At 38.7% G+C, this 23298-nt stretch overlaps 2 protein-coding genes across 7 annotated transcripts in view; one reads left to right on the top strand and one right to left on the bottom strand.

The window, feature by feature from the left end:
- Window positions 1–575: 575 nt before the first annotated feature.
- CEP55 (centrosomal protein 55) lies at window positions 576–14250 on the bottom strand. The gene is made up of 8 exons (XM_069864045.1): window positions 14029–14250; window positions 12836–13114; window positions 8083–8148; window positions 6613–6754; window positions 4265–4581; window positions 2840–2911; window positions 1889–2014; window positions 576–976 (listed from the first exon to the last, which is right to left on the bottom strand). Exons 1-8 carry the CDS (start codon window positions 14209–14211, stop codon window positions 791–793), a joined length of 1371 nt encoding a protein of 456 aa, XP_069720146.1. The 5' UTR covers window positions 14212–14250; the 3' UTR covers window positions 576–790.
- Window positions 14251–15968: 1718 nt separating this feature from the next.
- The window catches only part of MYOF (myoferlin), a 67432-nt gene continuing 60102 nt past the window's right edge, over window positions 15969–23298 (top strand). For 5 of the 6 annotated variants that reach the window (XM_069864171.1, XM_069864175.1, XM_069864172.1 and 2 more), the window contains exons 1-3: window positions 15980–16205; window positions 22074–22129; window positions 22993–23084. In XM_069864171.1, the coding sequence (XP_069720272.1) occupies window positions 16118–16205; window positions 22074–22129; window positions 22993–23084 (236 nt within the window). In that variant the 5' untranslated portion in view covers window positions 15980–16117. Of the gene's footprint in view, window positions 16206–22073; window positions 22130–22992; window positions 23085–23298 lie in introns of all 6 variants that reach the window. The other variant, XR_011337998.1, reaches the window with a different exon arrangement.

Here is a 23298-nt window from a genome sequence, read left to right as displayed (position 1 = left end):
ATATCCAAACTTTGAAAATGGTCTTTGGCATTGTCTGAAATGTAAACTTTTTTCTGTTCCAAGAGTTTGTATTTGCTAGGAAGTTTGTCTTCCCACTGATGTTTTTTTGAGAACAAATTAAGCCTTGGTCAGCATTTTTATATGAGCTCTAAGTCACCCTTGACTGTGGTTCATGAAAACAAACTACTTATGATTGATGTTTCCAATATGAATCTTCAGCAGCAAAGACCTCTTAACATAACCTTCCTGAGTTTTAATGTATCAAGGTGGTGATACATTATACGTGTATGTGACACATATATATATATAATATGTGTATATATACACTATACATACAAACACCCCATGTAGATATAAATATATATATGTAGTGCACCTACTAGGGCCAAAAATCTTATGCAGCTGTTACTGTCAGTTATGGTACAAGCACAATCATCGGGATTCACCAGCCAAGAACTGGACAGGTCAAGCATTAAAATGAAGTCTGATACAATAGGTGTGCTTTTACTCTTCTCCTTCTTAAGACTGGAAAAAAAAGTCAGTAGTTTACTATTTTAAGATAGTCTTAATCCATTTGCAAACAAAAATGCAGTTGCTGTTTTCGGCAAGAACATCAGGTAAAATACTTGAGGTCAAATAAATTGTTGTATGGTTTTGTGGAACTGAATCATAAAACTAGTAGTCCTTTATACGGCCTGAAGAAAAAAAAGGCTTTAAAAATATCTCTTGTCTTTGTAGAAAAGCATATTGGCAGTGTGTATATATCAAATATAGTCAGCCCATTTGGAGCTCAAGCTGTACAAAAATCAATATGTGCTAGCAATTCTCTGTGCTGACTTGTTGGATACTGCACTTTACATTTGGGACACTCGAGAAAACTTTCATCAAGAAGGCCTGAATGTTTCAGGGAAGGACTTCTGTCATGGGTGGTCCGCTTCTCTTCTTGTGGTTCCAAACATCCATATTCCTGGAGTTTCTGGAAAAGGAGAAGCTTTAGTGTAAGTCTGCAACTTGTTAGCAGCTTTTACATTTAACTTCTCTGTAAAAAGCACAATGGCATCAGACATGATCTAATCAAGGGCACAGGTATTTGATTTCCATTTTGAACTTCATTTAAATAACTCCAGAAATTCAGTTTTGAAAATCCTATTCAGCCATCACCTGATCTTACAAGATCCTTAGTGTAGAGTTCCAGAAGCACCAAGGGTCAAAATACATTTCTGCTGAAGACCTGGCCAATCCGGGACATGACACAGCAGAACAGATCAATGGCTCACTTAATACTTAATCCTTCTTTACAAATTTCTCCATTAAATCTCGGGATCAAATCTAGATGGCTTTCTTTGGGCTTACATAATAAGCAAGAAACAGACCATGGCCCTCACAATACAACAAATTCCTTTCTCTCTGTAGTCGGGAGCTTGTCATTTCGGAAATGAAAAGCCCAGGTTTTAATGATCTACCCATCCTGTATCAGATGGAGGCAGGGGAGGAATTCAACATCTGTATTTAAGGATTGTGTCCTGTTCACTAGCAGCAAGTCTGCATGGAAGCATACTGCAGCTTTGTCACTGCGCAACCCACAAAAACAGATACACATCATGATACAAGATACAGGTAAGTTCCCTGCCTAGGCACCTGCCTATCCTGGATCTCCTTTTGCAGTACTAGTTCTCCATGTATGCTGAGGAGAAAAATGATGCCCAGCTAGTTGACATGGGAATCTGCACCTTGGGATCACATACCTAAAGGATGTAAGTGCCTACAATAAATATTTTATGGCATTAACAGAAGACTCACTATGCTTGAAATAAGATCCCAAAGTGAAAAATATGTACATTTATACAAAATCCCTGACTAAATTCACTGCATGTTTTTCAGTACATACCAGAGGTTCCAGACGAGTTATTTGCTCCCTGGCCTTCTGCAGCTCCTTAAGGACTTTGTTTAACTGATACTGCAAGTTCTGGCGATCAAGCTTTTCATTCTCAAAGTCTGTGGTGCATATCTGGATCTGGCAACCCCCCAAAGTGAAAATGAAAGAATTAAAGTCAGAAGTATTAAGAACTGGGGTTAGAGAAGGCAGGAGGGGAGAGACAGAGAGAGAGAGGTGTTTCCCCTTAACATATGTAAAGTAAGTTTTACTCTGCTATCATATCATAAAATGGGATAAAAAACACCCAAACACCTGTGCTTTCACTACAGAGAAATACCTCCATTATTATAGGTGGAGTTTGAAGTTATTTAATTTGGTGAGTATTTCAAGTTATCTTGCAATCTTACATGGAACATTTTACAGAAAAGCACATAGCGCAAGTTCTCATTAGAAATGCCAGTTTCTGCTCCAGGTTCTTTCTTAAAGCAAGACAGTTTGGACAGAAACTGTGTGTAACACTGGACACCCATGCTTACGAAATAAATGGTAACTTTTTTTTCAAATAACATCAACTAGATCTGTTAGAACGTGCTTGGAAAAAATAAAAAGATGGAAAAGATGGTAATGCAATTATTTGTATAGCTTTATCAAATGTGTATTACAAAAATTCAATGAACTGACCGGTTTTAGGATGTTTTTCATACTTAATCTGAGCTTGTACATTTGAGCAAGTGATTGTAGAGAAAATAGCATCAGGGCTGATCACATCTTCCTGTTACAGATTTTCCTCTGACATATTTGTCAAAATTTTTAGAAGCATCGAGAGATTATTTGCAGTTGAATATTCATGTGTAATACTACTTTATTTAATATACTACTCATTCTTAATCTGAAAAGTTAGTCTAGAAAGCTTTTGTGCATAATACAGATCTAGTATCAGCATGTAAGCATATAATTCGGTACCTGCTGTTCCAGCAAAGCTATCCTAGTGTGTTGCTCCTGTTGTTTAAGCAATGTTTTATGAAGAAGTTGCACCTACAAGGCAGAAAAAACAGTTGCAATAAAGAACTTCCATATACAACAGTTAACAAGCTTAACAAATAATGACTCTAAGAAGTAAACTTCCAACACTGAGAGAAAAACATACCTGTCATGTAACAGCCAAACCCAATTCAAATATCACCACTTCCCAGGGAAAACCCCAGGGAAATACTATCGTTGCATTGAGCAGAAGGAATGCAGGTTGATGTCATAGGTCAAAAAAAATCAAACTGAACTTTCCCAGATGATTGTTAGTCTGCAGACAAACTTCAGTTCTACCTCACTTTGTTAATGACTATGAACTTCTCAAAGTAGCAAGTCTATCCTATTCAGATGCCCTGGGGACAGTCCTTCAAGGAGGACTTTCCAGTTTCTCTTCAGTAGAAATGTGGTCCTGATTTCATGTCCAGAAGAAGAAAAAACAGGGGTTTTTTTGTTGTTGATAGTGTCACCATGCTGATAGGAATATACCAAGACACCACTGTAATTCTCCATGTAGGGGAAGTGGCAAACTCCTCATGAGTATTACAAACAAAAGGAGGTAAGCACTAAATATTTTTAAATACAAACACATAGCACATACATGTCTTCCCCCACCTTTGATCAGGCAGAGTGGCTAAAGTAATTGGAAAAAAAGACAAAAGATTTTTAGCTCAAAAAAAGAAGGAAGGCGAAATGAAGAACTTCACATATGAACAGAATTATTTCAACAAAGTCATCATGGTACTCTTTGGGAGATGGGAAATCCCTGTGAACTATTAGAGTCTAATACAAAAGCAACAGAACAGATCTAGCAACAGACTGCCTGACAGGCAATTCTTAGTTCTGCAATTTCCTATAGGCCTCTTCTCAGTGGTTTCTACCATAGCTGTTTTCAAGACAGTGACAGCTTAAGTTCCATCTCTTCCCTTTCTAATTTGACCATCATTTTTTAGTACTCAGGTGTGCCAGCATAATTCTTTTCCATGACATCAGATAGGGAACAAAATGCAGGAACTCGTCTGAATGGAAAAACAAACAAAAACATCCATCTGCATCACCACAAGGGTTGGCTGGAGGCACTGTCCAGGGACACAGATGCTTGTCCAGTGAGTATCAAACTGCAAGCCCATGGCTGTATTTGTAGCAACAGGTGACAGCAAATATCACTGGTATTCCATGTCAGGGCCATATGATAAAAAAGCCTTCACAGAAGTTTGAACAACTCAGTTTAACCTCAAGGACATGAGTCTAGATATACATAAAGTACAGTTACCAGAGCAAGTAGTGACGGCCAATTTGGATTAAGCGTGGACTCACCAGCTCTCTTCTGCTAATGATCTTAAACCTCCAAATGCATCCGCTTACCTGACATAAAAGATCTTCAGACTTTTTCTTTTCTTCTCTGAGCTGTTCTTTAATACTTTCATTTTCTTGTTTTAGTCTCTGCACTTTCTCTTCTTTCATTTTATTTTCGCTTTCTAGAGTCTTCATTTCAGCAACCTGTTGTGGTTGCAATAAGGCATTTAAACTTGACATTTCTCGTTGTGCTTCTTCATACTTCTTTTGCAATTCCTTCAGTTCAGATCTTAGCTTGGTTACAGTGTGTCTTTCAGCCTCAAGATCATCCTTAGCAGTCAGTAACAGTGGGTCGTAATATTTTTGCTTTTCGTCTTGTAGACACCCTTAATGAGTCAGAAATAGTAGAGATAGTAATGTAGGGGGGAAAATCATTTAAAAATCAGAACACTAAATCCTTGACAGCATTTTAAGGCATAACAATAGAAATTGACATCCTAAGCTAGTACACAGCTCAAACTGGCACCAAGCTTTCAGTACTTCTAATGCAGTAAAGTCTCTTTCCCAATATAGTTACTGGAACACTGCAATTGGGTTGCGTATATTAATCCGTGCTACAGACACTTCCTTCACTAACCCTTATAGCAATATTACACCCTTTGACTACATAGTTCTTATGTGGCCTCATGCATTATACTGACACATGAGAATCAAGGCCCAAAGACAACACCACTTCCAGATTTAGCATTACTAGCATTACTTTCTCCCTAAAGATACCCTGGGGATCCGACAGGCTCTGCTTCCATTGTTGACCAAAGTCAATCTATCCACTGCCTTTTGCCAAGTATCTTCAAATTCTGTACCTTCTAAACTGCAAGTAAAAGGGGCTACAATATATTTCTTCCACGCAAAATTTCTGCTTCTTGGCTAGTGGCTGCTACTTAAACCAGAGTTTGAAAGATTTGTACTTGTTGATCCAAGAAAAATTTAGCAAGTACGAAGAAAATGGGAGGCAAGCTGTAGAAATTCAGTAGCAATACAGAATATACCTAAAAGCAGAACAAGGAATGCAGAATTTCACAGGCTTTGCTGATTTTTGGCACTGTAAATTTCTTGACTTTAATACTTTTCCTATTGAAGGCTTTCCCTCATTCTTCAAGGTGTAATTTATTAGGGAAACTTTCTTGATTGACTCTTCTCCCTCCCCTCAATGATAAACTAAGCTACTTCTTGTTAGCAACCCTCCCTTATAGGGTGGTGAAATCTGCAGACAGATAACATGCATCGCCTTGGGAAAAATACTTCCATCTTGTAATGAAAATACAGTTCAGTGAAAAAAAAAATACTCAGTTGTATGGAGATTCTTGGAAACCTGGATTTCTGCTACTGTCTAGCTGTTCAAAGAGGGGAACTTTCATGTACCCTTACTCCTAGTCTCCTGGCTGCTCTGACAAATCGTTGACTGCAGTAACCCTGAGTTATATTTCCTGGTGAGCTACTTCAGCTTGCCTCCCTCTAAAATACTGTTCATAGATTTCTAAACAGCACCAAAACAAGATGATGGTATTTTACTGTTTTCCATAAAGATTCAAGCATTAAACAAACCAAGCTGCTGTACATGAAGTACTATGTGGTAAGTATCTATAGGCATCCTCTTACTCCAGATGATGTTAGTTCTACTTAGTGAATTTACCTCGTGGGTCAGTTGCAGCATATATGAAATTAATAATTTTATAATAAGAAAAGCAATTCAATTCCTTCTGGTTCTTCTGCTCAGCGTGATTTTACTTTTATTCCACGTGCTGTTCAAGCACAACTCAAGTCAATCTGAATGCACGGTACTGAAGGGGTGCTCATTATTCAGGAACTACATAGCATGGAAATGAGCTAGGTGGCTAGATCCATATTGCGAAATTCTGCTTTGGATAGGGGCCAAAACCTACCACAGGTGTTAATGCCCTATAAGAACTGTCCAGGTGAGTAAAGAACAAGGCAGTCTTGAGTAATTTTTATAATATTTATTTTGAAAAACAAAACATCTAAAGAGACCTGATCCACACCTAGCTAGTAAATCCTTAGTGCTTCCATTATGTACATTGAAAGTGTACTTTGAAGGATGGGAGACATACATACATTTGCCTCAACACTTTCTGCAAACAGAGAGGTTGCTAATAGAGTGTCAAGGCTGTTAAAAACTACCTTTCAAGTAGATAAGAACATGAAATATTGTCTATCAAGTAACATAGCTAGATAACAGGAAGCAAAGAAATTTTATTTAACCAAGTTTTACTGTTAAGAAACCAAAATGCCAGGAAAAAAGGTCTTGATTTTGTTTAATTGTGCTATAATTTGTTTTCAGAAAACTTATTCTATAGATAATTGTTTGGGTCACTTGTGGGGGAAAATAAAGTCGATACCTTGTAAACCAAATTCCTTAGATTCTTGTTGGCTGACTATTTGTGACTTCTGTTCAAGTTCAAAGATCCTTCCAAGCAGTCCCCTGACATATGCTTCACGTTGCTGGTCATACAGTAGCCACTGCTGGTTTTTCTCAAGTGCCTTCACGAAAAGGAACAAAGCACAACAGACAAGCCTCTCATAACTTATCAGATTTTTGAAGTATTACTTGTCTTAAAAATGTTAAAAGTTATATATTATACAGTTTAAAAATAAGCCAGTTAATTCTGCTGCAAGTTGTAGTAGTTTTCTCTGTACAGTAAATAAAATTGTTGACCATAACTTAAAATTGCAGCAATATTAAACACCAATTGGCTTATTTCTCAGAATTGGAAAATGACTTGAAAACAAAAGCTTTCCATGAGTTATGCCCTGATTATGAAGAATTAACCTTTCAATCTCAAATATAAAATAACAGATCTTTAAAATAGAATAACCTAAACCTGTATCATTGCAACTTAAAGTCTGTAAGAACAAGGACACTGTTCTGGTTTTGGCTGGGATAGAGTGAATTTTCTTGCAAGTAGCTGGTGTAATGCTACTGTTTGGATTTAGTATAAGACTGTTAAGACCCTGATATTTTAGTTGTAGCTGAGTAGTGCTTACACAGAGTCAAAGACTTCTTGGCTTCTCATCCTCTGCAAACGAGAACGCTATAGACACCAAGAAACTTGGAGGGGACACAGCCAGGACAGCTGACCCAAACTGGCCAAAGGGACACTCCATGCCATATAACATCATGCTCAGTGTATAAACTGGGGGATTGGACAGGGAGGTCAATAGCCGCTCAGGGACAGGCTGGGTATCAGTCACGGGGTGGTGAGCAACCGTATTTTGCAATGCTAGTTTTGTATATTCTATTATTGTTGTTATTATTCTCTCCTCTTTTTCCTGCCCTATTAAACTGGCTTTATGTCAACCCACAAGTTTTGCTGGGTTTTTTTTTTATTCCTCTCATTCTCCTCCCCTCCCCACTGTGGGGGAGGTGAGCAAGGGGCTGTGTGGTGCTTAGTTGCTGGCTGGGGTTAAACCATGACAGGCACGGATTTTATATCTGATTGAATCATAGAATTATACAGGTGGGAACAAACCTCAGAAGGTTTCTAATCCAAACTCGTGCCATCCCAGGCAGTGTCAGCTCTGAGGCCTGATCAGGTTACCTGGGACTCCTGTTTTGCCAGCAACCACTTCGTTCCGGCACTCCAAGTGAGGTTTTTCAATGATGATGGAAATATTGTCTTTTTTTTTCAACTTTTTTTTTTTTAAATTTAAATTATTATCTTGACACAAAATAATTTTAGATATTATATTTTGTAGGGAAACATACTCTGAGGTCCCATACTACACAAAACCATATATGGTGATAGTTTACATTTGCATGCATATTGATACAGATGGTTTGTATTTGCAATATTGTACATGAAACTTACATCTTTCAGTTGTTTTTCAACTTCATAAAGATTAGTTGGTGATCCAGTGCTGCTTGTTACAGCTTCCTGCAAAGAATAACCTGTTAGCATTCTTTACAATAGAAAAGTGACAGAGCAAAGCTAGTGCTTTGTAACTGCTAATCTCAAATAATTGGCATAAGAATATTTTAAAAATGAATAACAGGTGTACACACATGCCTTTTTTGGTTAAAGATCTTTATAGTCTTTTTTTTTTTAAGAAAAAAAAGGATCTAAGTTATGTAGAAAACCATTTCATAGATTTAAAATAAAATCTCCTGGAAGATAAAGAACAGAAGTTTCACATTTAATTTACTCTATAACTCTACAACTCATAGTTACATTAAAATATTTCCTAAGAAGAATATCACGTGTCTTCTGCTGAACTGCTATCTTGGAAGTCCTAAAGCGTACAGGAGAGCATTTGAAAAATTTAGATAGTTACGGTATTATTTAAATACACAAAAAAAGCTACGTATTTGGGGATGTTTTCATATCGTCATATGTTTGACAATATGCTAGACCTGTGAGAGAAAGCTACAGATCTTGACTACTTCATTGGGATAACAGAAGGATTATAAACATCCGAGTTTGCTGGTTTTGGCTGGGCCAGAGTCAGTTTTCTTCATAGTAGCTAGTATGGGGATGTGTTGTAGATTTGTGCTGGAAACAGTGTTGATTACACAGGGATGTTTTAGTTTTTGCTGAGCAGTTCCTACAGAGTCAAGGCCCTTTCTACTTCTCACCCTGCCCCACCGGCAAATCAGCTGGGGGTGCACAGGAAGTTGGGATGAGGCATGGCCAGGACAGGTGACTCCAACTGACCACAGGGATATTCCACACCAGATGGTGTCATATATGCTCAGCATATAAGCTGGGGCAGGAAGAAGGGGAAGACATTCAGAATTACGGCATTTGTCTTTGTAAAAAACAGTAATCCATGAGGGAGACCTGCTTTTCTGGGGATGGGCTGAACACCTGCCTGCCCATTGGAAGGAGTGAATTAATTCCTTGTTTTGCTTTGCTTGCACGTGCAGCTTTTGCTTTACCTATTAAACCACCTTTTTCTCAAACCATTAGCTTTCTCACTTTTACTCTTCTGATACTCTCCCCAACCCCAACAGAGGGGAGTGAGCAAGCATCAGCATGGTGCTCAGCTGCTGGCTGGGATTAAACCATGATGCTAGAAAACCATGCAAACCTGTCTGGAACCATAAGGACATACTGACTGGTTTTCTGAGATGTGATCCACAGTAGAGTGCTTAAAGCATGAGTTATAGAGTTCTTTAGACCCATCTAAAATTAAACAGCAGTTAAAAAGTTCTCCTTCTTTCATAATCTGACATGCTTATTCAGTGCATGATAGAAAGCTTTTTTAAATTATGTAAATGTAAGTCAGAAGGAACTTTAAGGGAAATAAAAATGTAGATTACTACCCAAATCCAAGCTACATTTTTCCTAAGTTTCCCGTGTTTTCTGAACACAATTTAAAACAAGCCTTAAAGCTGAATAAATACAGGATTACTTCTGAATGCAATTATTAAACTTCAGCACTTCCTAATAAAAATACGATTTAGATACACTACAACTGCCTGGATTCCTTTTTCTATAAACATGAGAACTCTGTCTCAGCAAAAACTTTTATCAAAATTGTGTTACACGGCTGTCATTTCCATTTTAGAGTACACCTGCTGCTCCTATGCCACCTAGCGGTTTCAAGCAGCATTGCTTGAATTGTTTTCAAGTTTTCCATGATATCCAGTCAAAACATCAGTCAAATTTTGGTGTCCTCTGTTGACAAATCAGCAAAAAAAGAAAAGAAAATTCTGGTTTTAAGCTAAAAGACATTTTGGTAGCTTACTGGCAAAAATATAATAGAAATCTGTTCCATTAACATACATTTTCAATTCTCTAACGGAGTTCAAAGTCTCTTGATATTGCATACAATATCAAACATACATTGCATTTAAAGTGGTATTTCCCAGGATACTGCATTGTTAGAAGTGGTACATTTATCTATTCTAACTGAACGTTAGTAGAGTAAGATATTTTGCTATGTGTTTGGCTAAAGTATTTCTAGATATTACGCAACTTCCCTGCAGAACATGGGGAACTAGCACCATCTTCAGGTTAAAAGCAGGAAAAGGCTCGCATGCACCTCCTTTTAGGCATGACTTCCCTATGTTTCTTACTGAGATACTGCTGCTGCATTTTCCATGGAACATTAGAACAGGCTGGGGTGGAAAAGAAATTCTTGAAAACTAAATTCACTTGTAAAAGCTGCCAAGTACCCAACACCATCTATTACAATTTTAACTGAGAGAAGCCAGTCATCATTTCTGTCCTATCTTCTGTCACACTGAAGTATTTACCATGTGTGATGTCATTTGAACTACAGGCAACAAGTTTTAACAACCAAGGAACAAATGAGGATTCATAACAACAGCAAGAAGAAAGATATTGTCATCAAATCATAAAACAGTTTAGGCTGAAGGGACTTTTAAAGGTCATCTACAGCCTCTCTGGGCAACCTGTGCCAGTGTTTCACCACCCTCATCATAAAAAATTTCTTCCTTATATCCAGTCTGAATCCACCTTCTTGTAGTTTAAAAGCATTACTCCTCGTCCTGTCACAACAGGCCTTGTAAACATGTCTGTCACCATCTTTCTTACAAGTCCCCTTTAAATAAATAAATAAAGGCCATAATAAAGTCACCCTGGAGTCTTCTCTTCTCTACCAGCACCCGGAGTCCTTCTCTGCAGGGCTGATCTCAATCCCTTCATCCCCCAGCCTCTATTAATACTGGGGGTTACCCCAGCCCATGTACAGGACCTTGCATATGGCCTTGCTGAACCTCTTGAGGTTCATGTGGACCCACTTCTCAAGCTTGTCCAGGTCCCTCTGGATGGCATCCTGTCCCTCAGGTATGTCAACCGCATCATTGAGCTTGATGTGGTCTGCAAACTTTCTGAGGGTGCACTCAATCTTGCTATGTCACTGATGAAGATGCTAAACAGTACTAGTTCAAAACAGACACTGGAGGGACACCACTCATCACCAGTCTCCTTCGGGACATTGAGCCATTGACCACTACCCTAGGGATGGAACCACCCAACCTGTTTCTGATCCATCGAATAGTTCACACATCAAATCCATTTCTTTCCAATTTAGAGAAAGGGATGTTGTAGGGAATCGTGTCAAAGGCCTTACAGAGTCCATATAGATGGCATCAGCAGCTCATTCCTTGTTCACCAATGTAGTCACTCCATCATAGAAGGCCATGAGGTTGGTCAGGCAGGATTTGCCCTTGGTGAAGCCATGCTGGCTGTCTTGAATCACCTCCCTGTCCTCCATGTGCCTTAGCATAGCTTCTAGCAGGATCTGTTCCATGATCTTCCTAGGCACAGAGGTGAGGCTGGTAGGCTGATAGTTCCCAGAGTCCTCCTTTCTACCCTTTTTAAAAATGGGTGCGATGCTTCCCTTTCTCCAGTCATCAGGGACTTCACTGACTGCTGTGACTTCTCAAATATGGTGGAGACTGGTATCTACATCAGCCAGTTCCCTCAGGACTCTGGGATGTATCTTGCCACGTCACATAGACTTAGGTATGTTCAGGTTCCACAGGTGGTCGCCAATCTGATCTTCTCTTCCAGTGAGAGAGGCTTTGCTCCCCCAGTCCATGCCTTGCAGTCCATCCACTCAAGAGGTGTGGGAAGAGAGTTTGTCAGTGAAGACTGAGGCAAAAAAAATTGAGTACCTTGACCTTCTCCTTGTCTGTTGCTACCAGTTTGGCAGTCTTGTTCATCAGGGTGGAATTTGCTTTCTTTGGCCTTCTTTTTCTGGCTGACATACCTGTAGAAGCCCTTACTATTCTTTGCATCCCTTGCCAAGTTCAGCACCAGCTATGAGTTGGCCTTCCCAAATCTCATTCCTGCACAACCAGGCAGCGTCTCTCTTCCTATCTTCTGAGGATACCTGACCCTGCTTTAATTGCCTGTGCATTGTCTTCTTGCCCTTCAGTTCGATCAGTAGGTCTCAACTCAGCCATGCTGGTCTCCTTGCCCCATTTCTTATATCTGGAGATTGAGAGCTCTTGCATCCTGAAAGATCTGCCAGCTCTGTTCTTCTCCCTTGTCCTTGAGGGCATTTTTCCTTTTGACTAACTCCTTAATGAGCTGGAAGTTTGCTTTCCTAAAATTCAGGGTCCTGACTGTACTCTGCACCGACCCATATCCCTCTGGACTGCAAACTCCACCCATGCGTGATCACTGCAGCCCAGGTTGCCTCCAGTCTTGACATGACCAGATCATGTCTGAAACTGAATAAGGGAGGAGCTTGCCTGGTTATTCTTAATGCCCCATGTCTCTTCCTGATACCTTCTCAGTCAGTTTAATCACTAGGCATGCAAACCCAAGAAGGGCATATTTGCTTGAGCAACAGTGGCTCATGACATGAGGAGGTACCAGCATTTCCCACCTGCATGGGAAAAAACTGTACAGCATTAGAGAATTCCCTCCCCAGCTGCACTGCCTGAAGTTTTGCTCCCCAACTGTTCTTCATTTACCATTCAATGTGGATAGCATCTCCCTTCATACAAGAATATTTCCGCATACAACGCAACTTGTAAGTTGATTTAAAACCTATCCTATTTTATAATATTTAGTGGTGCTTAATGGGCACAAATTCCAAATCTAGACTTGGAATTTGCAAACACAACGTTTGTTTGGTGCTTACCTGGAATGCTTGGGAAGCACCGGCTCTGCTTTCCAGCTCAGAACATTTTTCAGTAACAGTGGACAAACTACATTTTAACCTGTTAATTTCTTCTGATAAAGAACGAAGTAACTGTTCTCTCTTTTCTGCTTCCTTCGTTTTTTCTTCTAGCTGACTTTGTAATGAGGAGACTTCATTATTCTTCATTTTAGATCTAAGCTTGTCTTTCAGGTTTTGGATTTCCTTGTCCTTCTCTCCAAGATGATGGTTGTGTTTTTCTTTTTCAAGGGAAAGTATTTTCTAAATGAGACAGAATAAAAAAAGTGACACAAATCATTAAGTGACAGTCTATGCAACAAATGCATTAGCAAGTTTACAACAGTTTTTGAAGATACTTACTTGAAGACACTTACTTTAAAAGGCTTTTTCTTAGCCTTTAATTGACTGAGAATATTACTTCTTACTCAAAACAGACAATATTACAGCGATCATCTGAAATATTTCAAGTGATAGTAAAAACAGTCTGAAGGAGATGAAACGAGGCAGAAATGCAAAGAAGTGAATTTCACAGACTTGGTAGTTAACCAGTTTTGCATGTGAATACAGATCCCAGTCCTTCTTGGAAGCCTAACAATATCTGACTTGGTCACAAACTAAGTCCTGAACTTCCTTCTCTGCAACTGCAGGTTTCCCTTGAATGAACTATAAGGCACAGAAATTGCAGCATTTTAGTTTCTGGTTTTTGGTTGTAACAGAAGAATAATCTGGTGAACAGATTACAGTTTAATTTACCTGTTGCCCACTGAGAGCTTAAGAATACAGTTCAAGCTAATACTCAGCAATGCTTGGCATGTTCTGAGGGAACTGTTCACAAAGACAACGTTCTCTGCAGGAAATGCTCAAAATAATTCTCTGGGATCAACTGTTCCAAACAGTTGGCCATGTGAGGACAGGTCTTAATGGACTAATTGCCACCTGTGGCCTCAAGACTTTGTATTAAGCAACCACATCCAATGCTTGTGTTTTTATTAGTTCACACATCTTTGAAAAATATTTAAGAACAAAGTCAAACTAGAATAGCAGCTACATTGCGGTGAGTTAAGTTTTAAGAGAAAAGCCTGGGATGCTGCTTACAGCGTCGGGCACCCCCGCCTGGCCCTAACCGGGCACTACTTGGCCACTCCAGAGGTCGGTTCCAGCACCGCCCCCCTCACCTCTCGGAGCCCGCTCCGCTCCGCATCAGCCGTTCTGCTTTTCCCCTTCACGGCTTCCTCCGTGGGCTTTCCCAGCGCTGCGTCCTCCTGCTTTTGCTTCTCGAGACCACCCTCACCTCTGGCGCTACCCGACTTTAAGCCCCACTTCCCAATGATTATCCCTTTGGCGGTCTTGGCGTTCATCTTCAAGCACCTCTCAAACGCCAGCAGTACGAGCAGCGACCGCTTTCACCAGGCAGGACGTGGCTGCCAACGCCGTTTGAGCGAGACTCAGGGAGCAGAGGAGCCGAGTCTCAGCAGGGGAAGGGGAGACCCTGCCCGGCAGCGGCGGCTCCGGCCCCAGCTGCGCTTCCGGGAGTTTGAATCCCGCGGCTCTAGATCGTCACTTCCGCCCGAGCAGCCAAGCCGCTACGGCGTCTCTGAGGGGTCATAAAAGGCCGGGGAGGACGCTGGCTCGAGGGGGGCGGGGCGAGCCATGTGGGCGGGGCTGGGGCGCTGAGGGGCTCTTCTGAGAGAAGGCTCCTTATTGGCTGGCGGGAGACCACGTGACAATAACACGGGGCCTCCTTTCCCCCCCACCCCGGCCGTTTTCTTACCGTGCTGCACGTGCTCGAGGCTGGCGGGTCTTGCCGAGGGGCCCGTGCTTGACTCCCTTTTGCGAGGCCATAATTACTTTTCCCTCTGGGGGACTTTACGTTTCGTTGTTAAAGGGTGGCTGTAGGAGAAGGGGCAGTGGCAGATGACCTCTCTCATGACTCTCCTGCCCCATATAGGGCTTCAGTTCCCTCGCTACTTGTGCGGGATGGACTTTGCAGCTACCTGGGGCTGAGAGTCTGACCTGGGACACTGGCCCTGCACCTGCTGAGCCCTCTCTGAGACTGGAATGGACAAGGGTGATGCTTCAGGCAAGTTTTCTGGGTCTGCGCAGTGCTGTGTCTTGCATGTTCTTTCCTGAGCATGTTGGTTTTAGATTACTTTTTTTTCCCCAGAAATACTCGTCCTCAGCTAACCAAAATCTAATAATTTCAGAGAAGAAGCAAGGTCCATCTTGGCTTCAAAAGTGGTAACCTAGGATAGATCTTGTGTGGCCACGTAAAAACTGTGCTGGACCCCATCGATGTATGACTCCTGTTCTCCATTTTGCTGGTTTCCCTTCTCATCTGTACAGACTTGGCAGTGGTGCTGCATGACACTTGTTTTTTTTTACAGCTGGTCTGCAGCTAAGGAAAAGCTGCTGTAAAGCTGAACAGGGGGTACCTTAGAGCAAGGAATTCCTTTTACTTACCATGTTTTACCTAATTTTATTTTAGTGGTTTACTGCATGTGTTTATGTTAAAATATTTATATAACGTTTTACATAACACATAATTACTTCTCACATTTTTGCATGTATTTACTTAATCTTTATTTTTATTTATGCATGTATGTTTTAGTAATTTCTTAAGAGATGTACTAAGTTCGGTTAAATGTAAATATTTATTCTGTGTAAAATGTTGTTCCAGAGCATAACTGGAGGGGGAGCACTTAAACTTTTTTTGAAGACTGTAGGTATTTGGTGATTACAAACCGACGTGGCTGGTAAGCTAAAACTATTGACAAACAATGGAGTTAAAAAAATCAAGAGAAAAACAAATACGCTGTGTGAAATTTAGTACCTTGGTATAGCAAGAGGCAGATGTGATGTATCTTGAGTGCTGGAGTTGTGCTTAGTGTTCATGTAGCTTGTGCTTATTCTTGCCTTGGTTACTTAAATGAGATGTTTCATGCTGCTTCAGAATGCAAACTACAAAAAAATTCTGTGATTGTTCTCACACTGCGCCCTTTCTGTAACTGGATTTCACTAGCAAGAGCTCTTCGTGTGCAGCACAGAACTTGGTGTCAATTTACAGGTCCTTTTTTTTTTTTTTCCATAGTCAGCAGTAGTGAGTCCGTCATAGGTCCTCCTCCCATAGACCATCTTTACTTTAAAACAGCTATTCCCTGCCTCCTCTTCCTGCTAGCATTTCAGTCCAGAAGTCAAGGAGTTTGAAACTTAAGACTTCCTATAATTTCTTTGGTAACAGCAAACGTTCAGTCAAGACTGGAAGCAATGCTTCGTGTGATTGTAGAGTCTGCTACCAACATCCCAAAAACCAAATTTGGAAAACCAGATCCTATTGTTTCTGTTATTTTTAAAGGTAAGGAAAACTGTCATAAATGTACTTGGGGAGGAGGTTTTCTGAATGACCGTGCCCTATGAAAAATATTTTATAATCTCTGAAAACATGTTTTCCTGAAGTTACATGTGATGTAACTTTAGGGAAGACTTTGTAATTAGAGAAAAAAGAGTTACCTGAATGAAGTTTGAACTGGGTGGAGTGCATGTCCAGCAGTGCTTCTGTTTCAGGATCCACAGTTTACAAGCTTTTCTAAAGCTTTTCTTAGTCCTTTTCTTTAAAAACCTAAATCTAACTGTATGGATAATTCCACTTTTAATTCAGGTATTGAAGATTGCCTTGTTGGTTTCCATCTGGAAAAAATATTCCTCTGTTTTGATTACTTTGCACAGCCGCTGCTCAGTGTACATCAGGGTTTTTTTTTTGTGAATGGTTTATTGTTGTTATTACCAACATGCTGAAAAACAGTACTACCATTACTGAAGGTGTTTTGGATTGGTTTTTTTTTTACAAACTGAATTGTACTTTAAAAATTTGCCTGTTGAGATTATTCAATTTAAAATAAAGATTTAAGAAGGAAAACATTGTGCACTTTCATTGCTCATCCAATACATATGGGAGAAGGAGAAAATATTGTGTAAAATTAGCATTTATATGTAGAGTTAATTATATTTTCCAGTATATTTTACCTGTTACCATAACTTTCTTGTTTTGCTACACTGAAGGAACTTGATTTCAACTATTGGTTTATCTCTGAAGTGCAGAAACCTCCAAGCAAGTTTGGATCGTGTAATACATTACACTTAACTGTGACAAACATTAATCTTAATTCCTGATCACTTGGTTTCCTAGCTGTGCTCTGAAATGGAACTGATATTTCCTAAAGTATGAAATATCATTGCAGGGGTTTGTTTCCTTCAGAAATCATAACTTTGCAGGAATCTGGAAATGGACAAGGCAGTGCACCTCCAGCATCTTAACTTCCAAAATAAAAAGTTTTCAGACACTTTATTGCAGCATCAGAAAGATGTAATATCAGTTTCTTTTCTTTTCCTCCTTTTTTTTTTTTTTTAACCCCTTGTGTATTGGGACAAGTGGCTTAGCTTGTCTCAGTAGCTTTTGGAACTTCCTAATTCTTAAATATTATTTTATTTGCCCTAGAAAGTGCTGTTACTGGAATACAGTAATTTCTCTGGTTTGTTCCATTTGTTCCTGCTGCTTCTCATATGCTTTTTTCAATTTCCTTGTATTTCTCTTTGCTTTCCTGTTACAGTTTTGCCTTCCTGTGCTAATTCTGTTCCTACAGTTTAATATTCCAGAGTTGGTTTATATCATTGCTTCTTTGTGCCTTAAGTATCTGTTTAATTTCTCCTTGTAATCTTTTGTTCCTGTTGTGTGCTCTAATGCAATTCAGTTTTACCTTGTAAATATAAATTAAATATTTTTTTTCCTTTTGTGTTGCTGGATTTGCTTCTCCGTCCTTCAGTTATCCAAACAGGAATTGAACAACAGATGTGAAAGGAATGAGGTTTTATTTATTCTTTGTGCTATAGCTGGGATTTTTAATGTTCACAGACATGCTTGACCATTGTCTTAAACACTCTTTCATAAATATGACAGGTTTTTAGTAGGATATTTAATTTCTCATCATACTACCTCATCTTTTTATGTGGTTTTACAACATACCAACAGTCTGATATTTTTTGCTTTCTGTCCAGAGTGATTCAAGGGGGCCAAAAAATATCAGGCTTTCGCCAGCTACTGAGCGTCTGTGCTTTAATTTGTATGTGGATTATGTGGTTGCCAGGTTCAAGGGTGAAAGGATCATATGAGAAATAGGTTGAACTTCTGTCTGTTTATGTTTATAAATGGGTTTTATATAAAGTCCATTCCCCTCTCATTCTATTAGTGTGTAGAGATGTGAAACTGGGCTTAATTTTGGGAAGGCGTTATGTCAGAGGGCAGCAATCTTGGAACAGCAGTCCATGTCCACTCTGTCTCCTGGGGCACATGAGAAACCTAATTGGGAGTTCATTTAGCCAGACTTGGGAAAACTCAAGCATTTGCAGGACTTTCCCTGGAGCTGTGCAATACATGTTTGTGTTCTTTTTTGGCTCTGGATTGTTCTTGGAGAACTCCTAGAGAATAGCACTCATTTGAAAGAAAACTGCTGTGGAAGTTGACATTTCATTAAACAGTGTTTTGTTTGTTAGCTTTTCAATCTTTAACTTATGTAGCCTTTGCAGATGTCAGGTTCAGTCATTTTAAAGACTTCAATGAAAACACACAGTATCTCTCAGAATTAGACCTTTGTGGCTGTGCTGTGAAGTGAAAAGGCCACGATTCTGCAACTATTAATATGTAAGTGACTCTGCAAACACTTCATAGGTTAACACACATACGGTAGTATAATTTCACCTGTGTATAGAATAGATATTGTCAAATTGTTTAACTAAGCTAGTTATAGACCACATAGTCTTATGCCACATGGCATGTAAGAGTACGTATATAGCACATATTAAGAGGAAATAGGCAGCTGTTTCTGTTATGATATCTTCTTTATAATGGAGAGGATTTGTGCAAGCATCTGGCTTTTTAATACACGTTTATGTTCAGTACCCTGGCATGGAACTTAATGTTTGCTGTAAAAACAACTCACTCTTCAAAGAGAACTATGCCCTGAGAGTAAACAAGTACTGCTGTCTGGAACTGGCTGCTGATACTCCATAATTCCAAGTTGTTCTATGTGAAACAAATTCTTAGTCAAATTAATATGAAAAACTGTTGCCATTTGCTGAAGCGGCACAAAGTGGTAATGATAAACCAGTAAAATTCTTCTTGATTGTCAAATATACCAAGCTGGAAAAAAATGTGTTAGTTTTACACTCTTTGAGTGTAAAAATTGTAGAAAACAATTGCTTATATGTGTAGTCAATACTATGACTTTTAGTGCTTTGATCGTTCCTTTTGACTGCCTCTTTCAGCTTGGCGCATTGAAAACTGTTGTGAAATGGCACTCAGTTTGATAGGGCCAACTTGAGTAAGATTTCTTTTTCCATTTGTGCTTAATCTAAGAGATTTCCAGCAGGCCTGTATTAGTTCATAGCTATGTTAATTTACAATTTCAGTGTGTGAAAAATAATAATACTGGAGTGTAATTATTCACTAAATTTATACTCTCTGTTTTGCAGAGAACTGAATTACCCTAACTTTAATTTCCTGGTTTTTGAGGTCTGCCTGTTTGATCCTGCAGTTGTTGCCACCATGCAGTCCTCATTCTTCGTGAACTGAAATGTGATTCTCTCTTGAATCTTAGATTTAAGGCTGTTCTAAAAGACAATGTTAGCTTCTGCTATTCCCCACCTGATAATATTGATAAAAATGCTAGTTATGATAGAAGAAAAAAATGTAAGAAGTAAGCATTGGTTGTTTTTCAGTGTTGTAATTGTTTTTCTAATGGTGGAACAGTTCCTATTTAAACAGCTCATCTGGAATTAATTTTTTTAACACTTTCATCTCATTGACTAAGTTCTTGTTACATTCATTTCCAGTTGATAATATTAAATGTGTTTGCATAATGCCTCTATCTAATGATTTCTTCTACAGTACCGAGGATATTGTAGTTATTTCTTTAAAGAAACAAGTATATAGTGTTGTATCTATATCCATTATAATTTCTTACTCTTATTTCCTGGTAGGGCAAAACTAAAAATGATGACTGGCCCTATTTTGCCATTTATCCTAATATGGTTGACAGTCTAGGCTACTATAGATGGATTCATTACCTGTAAAGGAAGGCAGCCTGAGCTTTTATACAAATTCCTGGAATATATGGACAGTCTCTCTTACCCTGTTTGGCAAAGGTTTTCTTTTTTGGTGGGAAGAAGAAAGCTCTTTACTGACTTTTACACTTTTACTCATTCTTTTAATGCACACATGGTTTATTTGTTTGTTTTTTAAACTGTTGGCAAAGTGAAGAAAATAGATGTTTAGTGAAGGTGTATGTTACACTCAAAACTGACTAAATTACAACTAAAACCCAATGTAGGCTGTGTTTCCTGGTGGTTTTTATCCAACTTTCACAAAAATGTGAAACACACAAAAAGCTTTTTTCTTAGTATAATCTCAAATATGCATATTGTTAGTGGAATCATAAATTTTACTCTTTGTTTTTATGAAAATGAATAGTCCAGAATGGAAGATTTTAGTCCTTATCAAGAATTGTCCTGACTCAGGCCAGGGCTTTGCTTAATTTACAGGGTTACATTTGAGCTTAGATGGGGATCATAGGACTTTTATGCATTAATTCCATCAGGATCGGGCCTGTGATTCACTATCTCTGTTACAAAGTGCTGAAGCAGTTCCTTTTTTCACCAGCCCTGAGAACATATTTTCCCTGACTCTCAGCTCCTGCTTGTACGGGGACTTGGAGTACCTGTGCCAGACCCTAGGTATTCTGGGATATTTAGTCTTGAAAAGGCTTTGTCTCCTATTAGATAACATGAAGTTGAATTTCTCTTACTAGCATGTTAATTAGTTCTTTGTTCCGCAAAATGCAAGTTCACAGCATGGTATGTTATGAATGTTCTTTCCTTTGTGGTACAATGTGAGTCAATATCCTGTATAAATTGTAGAAAATTCCTGTTACATAAATGTGAGTCATTTCTCATAATCTCATCCAATAAAAAGAACTACCAGAGTCAGCTGCTTGAATAGTGGATATTGGAGCTTGTCCATGTGGCATATCTTTACTTTTGCTTTCCAGGTCTTTGCAGCATTTTCCTGGCAAAGTATAGCCATAAATTACAAATAATGAAAATGCTGTTACCTTTACTTAAATACAAGGAGCGTGTCTGAAGTAGCTGCCTTGTGATCACTGAGCATTTTATAGATATAATGCAGTTAGTTTACTAACTGTACTTAAATCCACTCATTTGTTATCATCAATATATGCAATTTCTGTTTAGAGCGCTGAGTGTCTGCCAATGTCACGTCAAGACTTGTTCTCTGTTGGAACTGTATACATATAATGCAACTAAAAAGTAAAAATAAAGCCAAGGCATGTTACTTGCTTTGAACCTGTGGTAAGAACAGAATTTTGTTTCCCTGTTCAATAGGTGAGGGGGATCTGCAGAGGGCCTTTGCAACACTGGAGTTGTATTATTACTCAGGAGAAGGAATTTGAATTCAAGTGCCCCACTATATATCATTTACCCCACAACTCATGATCTGTAGGTTGACCAAATGCAAATTTTACTATGACATATGGAAATCCTGTAATTTTCAGGCTACAGTGAACATCAGTAAAGCAACCCGCATAACATCAGGAAACATTTTTTTCAGGCAGGACGGCATTTCCTTTTCTATGCCTGTGTATTTCTGCTAATATTTGCTCATTTAAAGCAGAAAGCGCTAACACTGGAAGCATATCTTAAGATTATTTTTTTGCCAAGTGATTTTATTTCAGAGCTAAACACTTATAAGTATTTTGTAACTCTGTTACAGTAAACGTGTAACACATTTTCTTTACAAGTGAAGTATATCACTTTGAGGTTACTGTTTGGTTTGATGCCTCAAGTCGGTCTTCTTTCATCATTACTGAAGTTGCAATGAAGGGTCATAAAAGGTTGCGAAACCCAAACATTATTTTTGATTTTTGGGAATACATCTAGCTATGCTTAAACAAAACAGAATAAAAAGCCTCAACTACTAAAATTGCCCAAGGGACTTTTTGATTGTAAAAAAATTGCAGCTGCTGGAAGAGGCAAAAAGAATTGGAACATTTGGTTTTAAAGGTCAAACTTACTTTTGAAAAGTGAAAGGAAAAATTGTGGTATTTGTGTAGTGCCATAGCAAAAACAGATCATCACACTTCGTTTCCATTTGCAGATGAAAAAAAGAAAACAAAGAAAATTGACAGTGAACTTAATCCTGTTTGGAGTGAGGTAATTTTTTGTTTGTAATCAATTCTTGTTCTTCCTAAAGACAAAATTCTTGTAAAATTGGTAAGTCAATTGCTACAATTGTGAATATGAGAAACAGGAACTAGTGTTCTTTCAGGGTGTTAAATTCAGGTGAATGAGTTCTTCCTGCACCATGTACTACAATTCATTAAGTACTGATTTTATGTAAAAGTAGATGGAATGAGTTGATCGCTTGCTTTTGTTCCCTCTTACTTTGGACCAAATGATATTCAACCATTGCTTGGCTACACATATGGGAACATAGTTGGATCCTTTATTATATATTAGGAAAAAAGCCCTACAGAATTAGGATAAATCATGTATTGAAGTTCTTCATGATTTATTTGTAGGACTGGTCCTATTTTGCATTTTCAGTAATGTCTTTTGTGTGGAAAATGTTTTCTTATTATTGTGTTTTCACAACCAGACGTGAAAGCTAATTTTGTAATTAGAAATACAAAGAAAAGGAACATGCAAATATTTGTCTAAATTCAACAGCAACTAACTTCAACCAGTATTGCCAGGGAATAGTATCATATCTTACAAATTCTAAGAAAATACATACATTAGTATGAGGAAGCAGAACTGCTAAACAGGTTATGGCACAGTATCAAACAATTTAGTTCTTCTTCCATTGCTGTTACTTCTAACTAGCAAATAAAAAACGTGCTATGAGCATATATCAGATTACTAACTTTGGGTTTGCAAATGTAAGCTGGTCTGGTCTGTGTTTCACTAAATGCAAACTTTCTTTCTGAATAATTTTGTTGTATACACTACTCTGCTGTTAATTAATTTACACATAAATTATAATTTTGTTTTGCTCCGTTTTTTTTTTTGTTCAGATTCTTGAATTCGACTTGAAAGGAATTGCTCTGGATAATTCATCTTCCCTGACAATTATTGTGAAGGATTTTGAAACAATTGGACAAAACAAGTACGTTCCATTATTTTTTTTCCAGTATTAGACACAACTTTCAATACAGAAGCCTAGGGGAAAAGTGGAACTCAGTTGCTGGGTAGAAATGATCGATGCGATTAGATGGTTTCTGATGTAGTACCTACATATAGCCTATAAGCCACTGGGCTTTCCATCCCTCACCAGCAGGATTATTACTCTGAAGCAAAGTGTCAGCCTTTTCTCCCTAATT

The sequence above is a fragment of the Phaenicophaeus curvirostris genome, chromosome 9 (genome assembly GCF_032191515.1).
Source record: "Phaenicophaeus curvirostris isolate KB17595 chromosome 9, BPBGC_Pcur_1.0, whole genome shotgun sequence".
Lineage (NCBI taxonomy): Eukaryota > Metazoa > Chordata > Aves > Cuculiformes > Cuculidae > Phaenicophaeus > Phaenicophaeus curvirostris.
This window is presented reverse-complemented; position numbering and strand designations above follow the sequence as displayed.